At 28.9% G+C, this 17,345-nt stretch overlaps 1 protein-coding gene across 3 annotated transcripts in view; it reads right to left on the bottom strand.

Annotated features, from left to right (window-relative positions):
- The window catches only part of LOC107441511 (flotillin-1), a 41,897-nt gene extending 28,372 nt beyond the window's left edge, over positions 1-13,525 (bottom strand). For 2 of the 3 annotated variants that reach the window (XM_016054798.4, XM_016054799.4), the window contains exons 1-5: positions 13,359-13,522; positions 6,564-6,639; positions 2,887-2,977; positions 2,643-2,786; positions 73-192 (exon numbers count right to left, since the gene is read on the bottom strand). In XM_016054798.4, coding sequence (XP_015910284.1) covers positions 73-192; positions 2,643-2,786; positions 2,887-2,977; positions 6,564-6,639; positions 13,359-13,407 — 480 coding nt within the window. In that variant the 5' untranslated portion in view covers positions 13,408-13,522. Of the gene's footprint in view, positions 1-72; positions 193-2,642; positions 2,787-2,886; positions 2,978-6,563; positions 6,640-13,358 lie in introns of all 3 variants that reach the window. The other variant, XM_071184622.2, reaches the window with a different exon arrangement.
- Positions 13,526-17,345: the final 3,820 nt, after the last annotated feature.

The following is a 17,345-nucleotide window of genomic DNA, read 5'->3' as shown; positions in this document are numbered from 1 at the left end:
TCTATAAAACAAATGTAAGATTTAAATTAATTAATGAATAAAATTCATTATAGGTTATCAAAGAAAAGTTACCTCATCATCACTTATATCCTTTATTGTATAAGAAACAACAGTTATCCCCATATTGACTAAATCAGATGAAGCAACCTCAAACACTTGTTTCGAGAACTTCTTCCTGTCTTTGTAGATTTCCTTAAAGATGAAAATATGAACATAAGTTATAAAAATTTGTTGAAACATGTGTATACATAAAAACAATTATAAACAGAAAAATAAGTCACAACTTAAAGTGGAGGAAATATAGTTTTATGGTAGATGAGCTTGCGTCAGACACATTGGAAAGATAAACAACAGTTACAAACTCAATCAAACTTACAGGTCAAGTATATATATCAGAAGGTGTCTTAAACTAAATTCAAAGCAAAAAAGAGTAGTGTAAAAAATAAAATATTAAAATTTTTAATAAAAACTTATACATTTATAATATATTTAGCGCAACTAAGGCAGACTAAATAGATCTTTATGGGGCTAAAATAAAAAAAATAATAAACAACATAAAATTCAAAAATCTGAAACATAGTCAGTTCTGAATTATATATATAAGATACTTAATAAAAAGAGAAATAATATTTTAAGACACATTGCATAGCATTACTTATTTTTCCAAGCAGCTTGCCAGCTAACAGCACTATGTCCTCACATACTGTAGATTAATTTAACATACAACAGCAAAAATATAGTTTCCAAAAAAATAACTTTTTCTAACGCAAAAAAATAAACTTAAAGTAAAATCAATTTATCAAAATATGCATTGGCATAGAATGGCCTAAAATGAATACCCTATTTTTCATGTATATAAGTAGACTATCTACACACCCAAATTAAAATAAAAAATGAAGTAAATTTAATTATACACCAGTAACGCATTTGCACTTGATTATAACGGCATCGCCCTTTGTGCAAAGATGTACGAGATTAGAGCATCAAAATAAAAACAGTGATTAACCTCAGCACAAAACAGTAATTAACCTCATAACAATAAATACATCAAATTTGGAAAACAAAATAACATAACATTAAACATAAAAGAGATTTAAACGCTAGATGCCAGCTGCATGAACTCTCTAGTTCATTAATATCCACTGCATAAGTTTTCTTTCTTTTTCAATAATGAACAATTCAGTAAATAATCTCTGTAAATCTCAAAATTCTGGATTCACAAAAAACAGTTATTTAGTGAGACAATCATGAACAGTATCTAAATAGCACGTCATCACTGTGATGGATCTAATGGACAGTGATAATACAGATCAAATCCCTCCACTTATTGTTTTCAATTTCCAGCATAATTAATAACAATATAGTAATATTTTTCATTGTTTTTCTTCCTCATTGTCCCTTTTTTGAACTTAATGTCATAAAATATGCTTTATTACTTAGTTTTAACTTTTAATGCTAATAGAAACTTTTTGTTGCATACAGTAGAGCTGCTATTTTGGAAAAAAAATAATGGTTTATTTTATGTTGTATGAAATCAAATTCTTATTCTTGTGGTGCAAAAATAATTTTAAAAAAATACACATAGCACAATAATTCACAAAGTTTTATGCAATTACAATAATAAGGCAAAATCATATACAATTAGTAGCAATTATATATACAAGAATTTTTGATTTCTAAACAGACACATTTTAAGCTTTAAATTTAACTACATCCATTTTTATTCTTTCATTAATTTTTTTTTTCCTTCTCTCTTCTACATGACAGCTTTCAAAGTTTAGCTTTTCAGTACTAAAGCTTAGTCTTCATTTACTACTCTATTGATTAATATTACTTACAATTGCAAAAACATTGTGCTTAAGAAAAAACAATTTCCCCCCCCCCTTTTTTTCCTTAAGTTTGAAGTTATAAATTACGTTTGATTGCTTTTTTCTAATTTTTATTGCTAATTACACTAATTTATTATATTTTCAAGGAGATTTTGAACATTAAAATCAAACGTAGAATTTTTCTGAATAATAATAATAGTTTGAAAATTTTTAAATAACATTACCATAAACTGATAATTAAGAAGAAAAAAACTTTAAAGTTTTTTTGGAGGAAAGCATTTTATTTGCCTTCATCTCGAAATAATATTTATGGTCAAAAAACATTTGTACAAAAGCTGCAATTTTTCCTACACAAAAATGACAAATTTTAAAAGTTATTAATGTTTAAAAGTTAATTACATATTTTTCGGTCATATCTAATGTCTTATAATTCAAAGTCAATTTTTTTTTTAAATCTTGAATTGAATTGGAACAGAAAAAGCATGAAATTAGAGGAAAGTTTGCAATTCTGAATTGCTTTGGCTACATAATTTTGCTTGAATTGTGTAGCCAAATAATTTGATACAAATACACATTTAAAAAATAAAGATTTGATAACATTGAAAGACCATACAATACTGAAAATTTAATTAATGATTTGAATAAAAATATATATACAATTTTAATGTTTAAAAAAAACTACTTATCTTTCTTTTTACACCCTCATGAAATAATTATGAATAGGATATAATTTCATCAGATTTAAATTATCACAAAAAATATTAAGGATAAATAAATAAAAAAATGAGGAAGAAATTTTAATTATACACATACCTCTACAGACATAGTTCCCATTATGGCTCTTTGGTGTCCTTCCAAAGTTTCTCTAGCTATATGCATTACATCAGAATCTTTCTTTCCAAGAAATTGTTCGCAAGCAGCTCTTAGCATCTCAACATTTTGCCCCTGTATTTTAACCTATTAAAAATATTGAGACAGATAAAGATTAACATCTAATTTTAAAAGTATCAATATCATTGATAAGCAAATTAAAATCAATAATTCAAGTGGTGCATACTTGAGCAATTCCAGTAACTGAAATTGGTACTCCTTGTTGAGTATATACTTTTGGACTTTCAATGGTTAATGTCATGGTATTTAATGTAATTCTATAAGATAAAAGTTTAATTAATATATATTATAAAAACCAAATAAATATATATTACAAAAATTGAGTACCAAGTAAATAAAATAAGTTGATACAAAAAATTAGTAAATGTTTTACAAACAAAATTTACTTGAATTCACAATTTTCAAAATGATTAGAATTCTACATTTAAATGGTACCAAACATTAAAGACAAAGAAATAACAGTATAAAGAGGTAGTCTGAGTATAAATTAATTGAGTAAATTTATGAAAAATCATTTTCTTCATTTTAAATTTCTTTTCAAACAATCTACTCAAAGTATAGCTTTAAATGATTCTGGCAGATAAACACTAACATTCTAACACAATTTTGTTTTTTATATGTTAAGCATTAAACATTTAAAAAGCCAGCAGCTTTTCTCTACCCTCAGAAATTCAGGACAGGCAAGTTTTTGACAATTGACGGTATTATCCGGTTTTAACCATGGTTTTATCAGTCAAAAAAACCTTTATTGGCATAGTTTTCGACAGGCATCAAAAACTGAAATTTTGGTGTAAGGATTTTTATTAGCTATTATAAATAATTATTTACATATAAACATATAAAATTGCAAGTGAGGAGAATCAATTGATCTCGTGAATTATTTTGGCATTAAAATATCTTTTTGTTTCGACAATTACTGCCAAAACCCTCAAATTTTGACGCAGAAAAAATTAAATTATAAATAAAAAATTAGTAAAATTACAATTTAACCCCCCAATCCGATAATTTGAAATAATTGAAAATAAAAATACAAAAACAATCAGTTTAATAAAAAAAACTCGCAACAATCATCTTATTCATTAAATGTAAAATCAATTTTATTTTACTACCATTTTAAATTCTCCTTTCCCTGAAGCATGCAATAAATAATTGAAAATAAAAATACAAAAACAATCAGTTCAGTGTTTTCACTACAGCGCGAGAACGCGAGAATCTCGCATATTTTTTTCCTTTCTAGCAATAAAAAATGATTAACGCGAGAAGTTCGCGCACTCTATTAATCAATTTCAAAATGCACGAATTTTGGAAAAAATTTCGTCTTTTGCAATTTTGAATAAAATCCGTTTCACTTTTCTTCCTTGATCTTTCATTATTTTGAACATCGGTCCTTGTTATCTAGCTTCCCTATTTATAAGTTTTGTTCAGCAGAACACCACCCCCCCCCCCGAACCACGGAATCCCTTTCAGAACACATTTCTCTGCAACCACGTGTTCACCGTAGGTAAGGTTTCTTCATGTAAGACGTTTGCATTTTCTGTGCATGAATGTAAGATGGACAAATACCTTGTTAAGGCGACATCTTCTACTCCGTAACGGACAATTGAAAATGAAACAAATGTCGGTAGAAGCGGTCAAAACGAAACAAATACGGATATTTGTCAGCCAAATAAGTATAATAGCCGATGAAAAAGTAGATATAGAACATTTTCCATATTATGATGCAGCAAAAATACTCAAATAGAAGATGTGAAAAATTTATTATAATTAAAGAAATAATTTTTTTTCCAAGTCTATTCGTGTTTTTTTAATTTTTAGAAATCTCACTTAACTTTTTGAAATCTCACCCTGTTTTTGAGAAAGGGTGAGAAATTCTCTCCCATTTTTTTTCTGCAATGAATACACTGCAGTTTAATAAAAAAAACTCTCAACAATCATCTTATTCATTAAATGTAAAATCAATTTTATTTTGCTATCATTTTAAATTCTCCTTTCCCTGAAGCATGCAATAAATAATTGAAAATAAAAATACAAAAACAATCAGTTTAATAAAAAAACTCTCAACAATCATTTTATTCATTAAATGTAAAATCAATTTTATTTTGCTATCATTTTAAATTCTCCTTTCCCTGAAGCATGCAATTAAAATTTTTAAAAAAAAACTTTCAAGTCCTCTAAACTCAAAGTTGATTTTTCAGTTTTGTATGAATAAGATCAAAATTCGAAACTATTCTTTCAATTTATGCTGAGCTGCATTGACAAGAATGTAGACATTCTAAAGCAATTATAACATAATAAAATAACACGCGACTAGGAAATTTATTCGAATAACTGTACTAAATATTAAAAATTATTTAATTAAATCCTTGAATTGATTGATTGAAAAAATTGTTAGTTCACTAATCAATGAACTAATTACAATATAATTAACATCAATATAATTAACATTAGTTCACTAATATTCATGAACATATAAGCATGAGTAATAAAAATTCTCAGAGCCTAATATTCCCTATGAACAAAGTTTTTTTTTTTTTTTTTTCAATCAAAATTTCCTCAAAAATTTTAGTTTTTTTTTTTGGTACAATAACTTTTTGAAAATATTTTTGGAAAGTAAAGTTTAAATATAAAAAAAAATAATTTAATTCTCCACAATTCTCAAATAAACAAGCATATGTGTTAAAAAAATAATAGAAATCAAAATATATGAAAATAGTATAGTAATAATTCAATTCAAATTAAATTTAAGGTCCCACTTATATACTTAAGGAATTCAAACTAATAAATACAAAAATTAACACATTTTTTTTAAACAAGAAAAAGTTTTGCAAAACGGACACATTTTTTTAACAAAAACTTTGTGGGAATTTTTTTTAAAGAAAAATCTCCCCAAGGCTACTTGAATCTCCTCTAAAGTCTTGTTCATGCAGTCAGACATATTCTGCTCCCCTGAATATAATTAATAACTACAAATATTGAGAATCAATAAAAAAAAATTAAACATTCAGGTCAGACAATTATTAGCGAACACTTTAATTTTACTTAATCCAAGCAATCTGTCTAAATTGTAACATAAAAGAATCAAAATCGATATTTAGATTGATAATAATTAACAACTCAGAGTCATTACTTATAATATAAACCGAATAGTTATAATATGGGTCTTAAAGCATTAAGAGTACCATCACAGAAACCAATTAATAGTTTCATTAATTTTGGCTACATTTTCTACATGTCATAGATATTATAAACCATAATTAGTACCTTTAGTAGTATATAATGTAAGTATTGTTCATGATTTAGTATCTAATAAAATGTTTCCAATGTAAAAAAATAAACTCGCCCCATGTTTATGACAATTTATGACATGTCATGCCAAAAACTAGTTTTTGACATCAAAAACATAATCCTCCAGAAATTTCATGTTTTTCATTAAAAAAAAATTTTAAATTGTTCTTCAGTGACTTATTTTGTTGAAACAAAATCAAAATCTAGAATTCGCACATTTTAAAAGTGATTTCTAAATTTCTTTCACTAAGGAAAACATTAACGAGCACAGTTTTATTAAAAAAGTGCACAGTTAAAGCAAAGCTTTGATTTTAAACTTAAAATTACTGAATCTCGCAAATGGTGGTAGGATCAACCTATTGTTTTGTTGAACAGTTCCCATGTTGTTGTTTTTTTATTTGCTCTTGCCTCATGTATGTTTTATATAAGGCATTTCTTGTTTCTCTGATAAAAAAAATTAGTTTACTTAAAAGTTATGACACAATGCAATAATTGACAGTTAGAAAAACATACTTAATCCGAATCATTCTAACAAATTAAAATAAAGAAACAATTTACCTTTGTACTCGTTGAATAACAGGCCATACAAAAACTCTCCCACCTGGCACCATCAAAGGATTTGTATGACAACATCCTATAAAATATAAATTATTTAAACAAAAAGAGGAAAACCGACCAAAACAATATTTTTAAAGCATATAAATCCATTTGAGTAAAAAAAAATATATCATTTACATAAAATGAATTTTTTTCAAGTCTCAATTTCCTTTTTCTTATTAGAAGAAAAATATCATGAAGACAAAACTTTTTAGCTACTCAATTTATTATTTAAATTTTTTTTTCAAAATTTCATTTTATTTCTTTTTTCATGGATGAATTCCATTTTCAATTGAGCCATCTCAAAAATAAATTTAAAAATAAAATATTTGTTTTCTAGCAAATGAGCCAGAGAACCATTGTGAAAATTATAATTAGCAGAAAAAAATCTTTGAATTATTAAAAAATGCAATTCTAAGCAAATAATTTAGTTAATATGCAAAATATATCAGAATTATTAAAATATATAAACATGAAAAAAAAAGCAGCTCCAAATTAGCAATTCAACAAAAAAAACAAAATATATCAAAATTGAGGAATTTAAAAAGAGAGATAAACTTATTATCGAATTTAATTCTACCAATAACTACTAATGATTCAGTATACCCAATTCAACGAAATTCTACTAAAAAGTCTATTGATAAATTATTTACTATTACATTGAGGATGGTATATTCCATGAGGTATTTTCGATGAATCATACCCAAATTGAGAATTATATACCCCCTTGAGAAATATTCTATAAATTAAATCTTTTCAATTTGTCCTTTTTGTTTCTAAATGCCTATGTCTGGTTATCACGAGAAATCTAAAATTATTTTATTTTTTATTTAGCTTAACTTGTGAAATTTTCTTTTCTTTTTTAATCTGTTTACGCGAATTCTTAAGTAAATACATTTCACTGCAAACTCTGAACATATCTTATAAATAGAATTTTAATAACAAAATAGCCACTTCCTGATACTTCGAAAAAAGCTGTAAACAATCAGAGCAGTAGAAAAAAAAATTCAGTTACTTTTTTTTTCTTTCAGATTTCTATTATTTTAAGACAGTTTAGGATCTCAGTTAAAAGGTAGACCTGAGTGTAATTTAGAAATTTCATATTTTCTTCACGTTTCTTCACGGTTGTGATTTTTTTTTTTTTTTAAGTTATTGATATTGAATCATTTTTAATTCACTGATGTTGAAGTTTTCCTCTAGAGAAAAAAATGAGATGGGGTATTATGCATAAAAATTAATTGATATTTAAAATAGACAAATCAGAGACTCAATGGGCATTAAAGTGAAAAGAAACTTCTGAATTATTTATGTTTATTAGCAGCATATAAAATAATTTGCTGATTAATCACAATTACACCCATTTAGCGTTTTTGTTTAAAAGATTAATCAACTTTATAAAAAATAATAATAAACAATATACTTATTAAATATGTAGTTTGATGAAGAAGGAATATTCTGCCAAAAGCAATTTCGGATAAATAATTTATTTTTTTTAATGTTTATACTTCTTATCTTAATAATTTATTCTTCATTTGATAGTAAATTTGATTTTTTAGTTCACGAATTCCGGGGAATGTTACGCTTGATTAAAGGCAACTATGATTTTAAAATTTCTGCAATTAGCTTGTTATATCTGTAGGAACATCATATGTCACATGACTATTCATATTACTTTTATGAGAGTTGCGAATGGCAACAGATCAAAAAATAATAATAAAAAATGAGTGTTCTAAAAAATGTCTGCTGATCATTTTTATCCTGTAACTCTGTTGCGTACAACTGGTGACCCGGATTTTTGACATGGCTACAAAAAATAGTGAAAAGATCGAAGCAACGATCGCCATGGACGCCGAAGTTAATAAAGTAAGCATTAAAATTCCACCTTTTTGGAGAGAGAAACCTGACATTTGGTTTTACCAAGTAGAAGCACAGTTTCAAATAAATAAGATCACAACTGAAGAAACCAAATTTAATTATTTGATATCCCAACTGGAACCGAAGTATGTAGAAAATATTTGGGACATTATTAAAGACACTAAGCCTAACAAATATACCTTGGCGAAAGAAAGACTTTTAAATACGTTTAAGGAAAGCGAAAACAAGAGAATTCAGCGCTTAGTTACAGGATTAGAACTTGGAGATTACAAGCCAAGCCAACTTTTGCAAAAAATGAAAAATTTAGGAGCAGACGATTTTTCAGAAAAAGTGTTAAAATCTTTATGGCTTGATAAAATGCCGAATTTTATACGAAATATTCTGCTTGTCAGTGAAGAAAGTTTAGATAAACTGTCTACGATGGCGGATAAAATTCACGAAATGAAAACTGGGGAAGAAATATGTGCTGTTTCACCAAATGTTACCAACAATGATGCTTTAATTGCACGAATAGCAGCATTAGAACAGAAAATTGATTCACTGCAAATAAATGACCGTAGTAGATCTAAATTTAGAAATAATTACCGAAATACATCTCGAAGTCGCAGTCATTCAATAAAAGCATTCAATAGGAAAGGTAAATATTGTTACTATCATTTTAAATTTGGTAATCGTTGCCGACCTGAGAAATGTTATTCACCATGTGCTTGGCGAGAAAAATCGGAAAACTCCATGATGCAACAGGATTAGCGGCTACAACTGTTGCTGATGTTAATGAAAGCCGCAAGTTCAGATTATTTGTAAAGGATAAAAATTCAGGATTACGATTTTTAGTTGATTCAGGAGCTGATGTTAGTCTAATACCTGAAACTCATCGAAATAAAACAGTAGAAGATTTTAAACTATATGCAGCAAATGGATCCGAGATTACAACCTATGGAATCAAAATATTAACTGTTGATTTAGGACTTCGCCGCTCATTTAATTTCCCATTTATTATCGCCAAAATTAATAAAGGAATAATAGGGGCCGATTTCCTTAATAAGTTTAATTTATTAATTGACATTAAAGAAAAAAGATTAATTGATGGAGTAACCAATTTAATAGTTAAAGGAGAAATTTCTCCAATATGCATGACGGAAACAATTTTCACTATGGATAAAAATTCTAAGTTTTCTGAATTATTCTCTTCATATCCAAATTTAACTAAGCCAAACTTATTAATTAGTGATGCTAAACATGAAATTCGACATTTTATCGCCACAACGGGAAAACCTGTGTTTTCTAAGGCACGACAATTAGATCCAAAAAAATTGAAAATAGCCAAAGAAGAATTTCAATTCATGCTAGACAACGGGATTATTAGACCTTCAAAATCGCCCTGGGCAAGTCCCTTACATATGGTTAAAAAGAAGGATGGGTCTTACAGACCATGTGGAGATTATAGAAGACTAAACGACCAAACAATACTACCAGACCGATATCCAATACCAAGAATCGAAGATTTCCATCATATTTTAAAAGACACCAAAGTATTTTCTAAATTCGATTTATTTGAAGCTTATTATCAACTTCCTATAAATGAAGAGGACAAACAAAAAACCGCAATAATTACCCCTTTCGGACTCTTTGAATTCAACGTTATGAGTTTCGGCCTCAGAAATGCACCTTCAACGTTTCAACGCTTCATAAATGAAGTTCTGTGTGGACTTGATTTCGTTTTTCCTTATCTAGACGATATATTAGTGGCATCTCGAAACAAAGAAGAGCATCAATCTCATTTAAAACAACTTTTTGATAAATTAGATAAATATGGCCTCAGAATCAATATCTCCAAGTCAGTCATTGCTGTGGAGAAATTGGAGTTTTTGGGATATGAAATCAGTTCGGAAGGATCCAAGCCCCTTTCCCAAAAAGTAGAAGCAATCCATAATTACAAGTTGCCAGAAACCATACGTGAACTGAGAACCTTTCTTGGTCTAATAAACTATTATAGACGATACATCAAAGACGCTGCTAAAACACAAGCAATTCTCCACGAATATTTGAAAGGAGCTCATAAAAATGACAAAAGAAAAATAATGTGGACTGAACAAGCTATTAACATGTTTGAAAAATGCAAACAAGACTTATCCAATGTAACCTTGCTAACATATCCGAAGTTTGAATTACCTCTATGCCTTTGCTCAGATGCTTCAGATTTCGCAATCGGATCTGTATTGGAACAATACGAAAATGGTGCTTGGAAACCGATAGCTTTCTATTCAAAAAAATTAAATGATGCACAGAAATCATATAGTACCTACGACAGAGAATTATTAGGGATATATCTTTCTGTAAAGCATTTCAAACATCTATTAGAAGGTAGAGAATTTACTATATTTACCGACCATAAGCCACTGGTTTTTGCCTTCAAACAAAAAAATGAAAAAGCATCTCTAAGACAAAATAGACATCTCCAGTACATATCCCAGTTTTCGACTAACCTTCAACACATTATTGGCAAAAATAATATCGTCGCAGACGCGTTATCCCGAATTCAAGAAGTAACTAGTGTAGATTATGAGAAAATTGCTGATGATCAAAGTAGTGATGAAGAATTAAAACAACTAATGCAATCAGACACAACCTTAAAATTTAAACAACAACCACTACAGTCTGGTAAATTTCTATGGTGTGATATCTCTACTAATAAAATTAGACCATATATACCTAAAAATTCAAGAATGATTGTTTTCAAACTGATACATGGTTTATCTCATCCAGGAATCAGATCAACTATCAAACAGATAGCGTCAAGATTTATTTGGCCTGGAATTCGAAAAGATGTTCGAATTTGGGCACAATCCTGTATTGATTGCCAAAAAAACAAAATTTCAAAACATACTAAATCCCAGTTTGGAGAATATCGACAACCCGATGAAAGATTTAACGAGATACATATTGACCTAATTGGACCGTTACCCCCATCCAATGGAAACAGATACTGTTTGACTTGTATTGACCGTTTTACAAGCTGGATAGAAGTAGTTCCTATACCTGATATCAAAGCTGAAACAGTCGCCAGATGTTTCTATGAAAATTGGATAGTTAGATTTGGAGTGCCATACAGAGTAATTACCGATAGAGGATCACAGTTTGATTCTGAAACGTTTAAATCTCTTACCAACTTATGTGGAGTAAAAATCAACAGAACAACTGCATATCATCCTCAGTGCAATGGCAAAATTGAGCGTCAACATCGTACATTGAAAACTGCAATAAAGGCACACAACTCTATTAAATGGTCTGAAACTCTTCCTACTGTCTTACTTGGTCTCAGAGCTGCTCTACGCGATGACACCAACTATTCAATATCTCAGATGGTTTATGGTAAATGCATTAAACTTCCTGGTGAATTTTTTGATAACTCAAAAGTGACAACATCCACGGAAAACTTTATTAGCAATCTTCAAAATCAAATGGAAACATTAAAACCTTTAGAGTCAAAATATTTCAAAAGGAACAAAGTATTTGTGCACAAAGATTTAAGTTCATGTTCACATGTTTTTATGCGGATTGATAGAGTCAGGAAGCCATTAGAGTCTCCTTATCAAGGACCCTATAAAGTGATGGATAAGTCAGAAAAGTATTTTGTAATTAGTTATAAAGGAAAAAACGTAAGCATTTCAATAGACAGGCTTAAACCAGCTTATCTACTGAATTCTGAAAATGAGAATCCAGATTACGATGAAAACCTAAAAGCTGCAAAACCTAACGAATGTTTAACATCAAATAAATTACAAGAAAATGCAGCCAATTCCGAGCAAAATGTTAAAATGTCTAGATTTGGCAGAAAAATAAAAAAGCCTGTTCGCTTTTTAGAACAAAACTGTATTAATTAGATACATATACATTTATTTTATATATATATTTTTTATTGCATTGAAACTAGAATGGTATAATTTGTATATATGTTATATTAATATCTTGTATATATGTTTTCGTATTATGATGAGTCATTATGTAGTATAATTTTTGAACTGTATGTATGCTGTTATATTATCATTATATGACAAATTTGACATACTTGCCAAGCATCGTAACTTAGTTACTGGTGAGGGAGTATTGTAGGAACATCATATGTCACATGACTATTCATATTACTTTTATGAGAGTTGCGAATGGCAACAGATCAAAAAACAATAATAAAAAATGAGTGTTCTAAAAAATGTCTGCTGATCATTTTTATCCTGTAACTCTCCATTTTAAATTAGAAACATCATATAGTTACAATATTGTTTCTAATTATTTAACAATATTATTTTAGTTGCAACATTGTTTTTAACATATTTAATACATTTTATTCCAGTTTTAATAAGTAAATGTAAAAAAAAAAATTTAACTTAAATTTGAATTTAGACATTAAAACGAATTTTAAAAAATAAAAAAAGAATCATGATCATTGTTAACCCGGTAATAACGTTAACAAAATTATAATAGGAAAAAGAAAATTTTTAAGTTTCGAGAAACATGATTAGAGAAATTTAGCTATAAAATTTGAGGCTCAAATTATCGAGCCAGAGAAAACAAGACGAAATGAGTAACTCAATTTCAATGTTGAGCATATCTTTAGTGCAATGAGAGTCAACAAATGTCAAAATGCCATTACTCTTATCTTTTATCACGCAATTATTGATTCGTACTATTTCACTGAGAGTAGTCAACAATTTCATGGAAAGTGCAAGAACATCAGATTTAATAAAATTTAGGTTTAATAACAAATTTAGAGAAGAAAAAAAAAACACAAGCATATGTTTACAAAACAAATTTTTAGTGATTACTATAGTTGATTAACGCAGTGGAAAGATTTTTAGGAAGAAAATAGTTACAAAAAACTACCTGATACTACTAATGCTTCATTCGGCCCACAAGTCACAAAGCCTGCCATAACTACGGATTAAATAATAAATCAGAAAACTAAAATGAAGAATCGAGCATTACTTCGAAATCTAAACAACGCTATTTTCGTTTGACTTTCGATTTTATATAATAGGCGTTGCCAAAGTCAAGGCTGTACAATAAAAAAAATATGTATGACAAGTTTATTACGTCATAAACAATACTGAAGGTTCATTTCTACTGCTACATAAAAAAACTGCATGGTCATTTAATCATATTTCAGAATGCATCTGCGTCGAATAAACCACTTGCAAAAGGCAATTGTTTTGTTTTTGAATTAAAGTTATAAGAAAAGTGTGAAGTTACTATCTCGGAAAAGGTTCATCTTTGTAGGAAAATGCAAGTGCTACATGGTATCAAAAAAAGGCGTGGCTGCATTATAAGATGGAGTTTTGGGCCGTTCTCACTGAGTGTGACAGACTGTTAATACTGTAAGTGAAAAATTCGCATATTCGAATGAAAACCTGAATTGTGATACTATATATTTAGCCACAAAAAACTCGCCAATCAGGCTCTCGTTCGTATTTCTAAACTCGCATGCGCAATTCCATGGGATACAGTGCGAATGGCTCTCGCACAAAAACTGGTTGGCTAATGTTTCGTGGTAGAATAATTTCACCAATAATAAGGTTCCTATTCGCATATGAATTTATAGAAATCATGCGTGGAGCTAAGTAATCTTGTCTTGATGGGTAGGTATTTTATTTATGTAGCACTGGAGCTGCACAATGGGTTATAAGCGGTGATCTGGGAAACATTTTTGTGATGATCCGAAGTGACAGTGACAGTTTACAGTGAGAATAGTTCACCCGCTTTGGTAGCACGTCGACCTGTGTATGAAGTTGAGCATTTTAAGGGAGAACAATTTAACAAATGCCGTCGAATTGGTTACCTATCCGGCTACCGACCGCAGCCAATGATGCTTTATTTTTGTCTTCTATTGAGAACCATGTCTTTACGATCTATCTACCGCGAGGCAAATCCTTAAACGAAAGTTGCTAATCTTATTTTCAAGCTAAATACATTCTTATTTCAATTAATGTTTAGTGTATTTTCTTTAGAATTAACATCATGCGATAGAAAATTAAGAAAACTCAATAAGTTTAAAGAAAAAAAGTTAGAGTTATCCAAACGATGTAAAACCAAAATTTAATATTTGTTGCAAGAGCGAGCAGCAAATATTACATTTTGGGTTTACGTAGCTCGCTCTATTTACGCAAAAAAGCATATTCACCCTACAAAAACAAGGAACGCTCTAATTGATCGAAGAAACTATGTTACGACATGTTGAATTAGTAAAGTTTTCTATTCAGTTTTACAAGTTTCAGTTTATAGCAGTCATTTAATTTAAGCATTTTCTCTGTGTGAGTGGCTCTTCCATTTTTCTTCTTCCTGAGGTTGAAAAAAAAGGGTAATGCCTGTTTCTACTTTACCTAACCTGTTTCTTGCAACAGACACAGAAGGCAAAGTTTTTTTCAATATCAGAATTTAGAAATAATCTCTTGTTCCCAATCCGGAGAAAATGAGCAATATAAATATAGAGCCTTGTAATCGGTGAATAACCTTAACGCATCCATGTCATTAGGCTACAAACAAATGTATTAAGCAATATTTATCATTTTTACTTTCCTGTTACAGAAATTTTCTTTTCTAAATTAAGACATTTCAAAAGTACAACGTCCAATAATAGTGCAGTTATTACATCATAATTTGTAGAGTTAGACAATATTGCCTTTCAGAACTAACAAACCTATAAAGCAGGGCTCGAAAAACCGCCCGTCCGCCCGTCCTCGGCGGTCAAAAATTCCCCGCGGACAACAAATTTCTCGAATCCGACGTCCGCGCGGACGGCCATTTTCCCGTTAACATTCGTGATACATATTCAATTTTTGTTATCTTACAGAGTCCAACGCCTCTCTTCTAAAATGACCCTCTAATCTAGAAATACAGCAAGATACTGCACATGGTGAAATTGATGTTTTCTCAATGTGGGAGTACTGCAGCGGTTGAAAGGGGCTTTTCAGCAACGGACTAACAAAAAAACACGTTACGTACTGGTCTTAAGCAAGAAGCGTTAAACGCAATTATGAACATAAACCTAAACCCCTTTCAGATTTTTGCGCAGAAACCTCTGTAAATCATTGACTTGATTGTGGAAGTGACAAACGTCATATTTGATCCATTTAAAAACCACAGTACCCTTGGATAAATTGACATTCCAGATAACTTGACCTTTGTCATTTAAATTATTTCATAAAGGAAATAAATTATTTCATAAAAGAAATACTAGGTTTTACTATTAGTAACCTAGTATTTCTTTTATTACTGTATAATGTAATCCTAGTAACTGCTTATTAATTGTGCAATTTATATAAATGTTAGTAATAAATAAGAGAAAATTTTATTTTTATTTATATAGAAACTACGGGTTAATTTCAAAGGAGGACGGGTACATTAAAGGACAAACCGTCCTCGGGGACGGGTAAAATTTCTGAGTTTTTTCGAGCCCTGCTATAAAGTGCAACATTTAAACACAATTATGCTCGCTCTGTAGATAATTGTTAGATATTTCCCTTGTCATTGCAGGTAAATGTAAAGGATTCTGTTTCTGGACTTCACTTTCTAATTTGAAATAAGTTTCAAATGAATTTCTCATTGCAAAAATTACAAAAAATTCAAGTGCTCTCCCTTATGTTAAGATATGCTCTTAACATAGTATTGTTTGGTGCTTCTTAAAAAATTCTTTGGTGCTTCTTGTAAATGCTTCTTAACAATGATGGGTATTTATTTCTTCACAACTATGTGTATTTTTGAAGATTTGAAACTTACTTTGCAATCTGAAATAAGTTTTAAATGAATTCCTCATTTTTAAAAATTATAAAAAATTCGAATAGTATCCTCCGATATGTTAACTATAAATATGCTCTTAACGTAGCATTGTTTGGAGTGAACAAATCCTTCTTAAAAATCTTGAATACTTATTTCTTGACAAAGATGGATATTTTTGGAAGAATTAACTCTCACTTTGTAATTAAAAAGGAGTTTCAAATGTTTTTTCCATTGCAAAAAGTTTTAAAAATTCGCAAAATAAACTCTATTTTGTTAACTATATCTGCTCATTACATAGCATGGTTTGGACTAAACAAATGCTTCTTAAAAATTTTAAATAGTTATTTTATCACAACTATGGGTATCTTTTAAAAAAATTGACACTTACTTTTTATCTGAAACAAGTTTAAATGAATTTCTTATTGTAACTTGATAATCTGTAAAACAAGTTTCAAAGGAATTCCTCATTTCTGAAAATTATAAAAAATTCTCAAAGTGTTCTCCAATATCTTAACTGTAATTGTTCTCATAGCGTAGTATTATTTAGAGTAAACAAATGCTTCTTAAAAATTTTGAGTACTTATTTCTTGACAAAAATGGATATTTTTTAAAAAATACGCTCGCTTTGAAATCTGAAACAGTTAATGAATTAATCATTGCAAAAAATTATAAAAAATTCATGAAGTGTACTCCATTGTTTACCATATATATGCTCTTAATTTGGCATTGTTTAGATTGCGGCATGGTTGCATGGTCAAGAAAGCGTATAATGTAAAAAATATCCATAGATTTGAAGAAATAAATATCCAAAAATTTTAGGAATCATTTGTTGAGTCCAAAACATGCTACGTAAAGTACATATATATAGTTTAAAAAAATGGAGGACATTTAGCGTAACTTTTTATTTTAATTTTTATAATTTTCTATATTTTTTTTCCAATAAGTAATTCATTTGAAACTTGATTCAGATTTCAAAGTGAGCTTCACTTTTTTCAAAAATACCAATATGTTACAAGAAATAAGAACTCAAAAATTTTAAGAAATATTTGTTTACTCACTGTATGAGCATATTTATCGATAACATAATCGAGAACACTT

Source organism: Parasteatoda tepidariorum, chromosome 10, assembly GCF_982258835.1.
Source record: "Parasteatoda tepidariorum strain Cologne lab strain chromosome 10, Ptep-v5.0, whole genome shotgun sequence".
Taxonomy (NCBI): Eukaryota; Metazoa; Arthropoda; class Arachnida; order Araneae; family Theridiidae; genus Parasteatoda; species Parasteatoda tepidariorum.
This window is presented reverse-complemented; position numbering and strand designations above follow the sequence as displayed.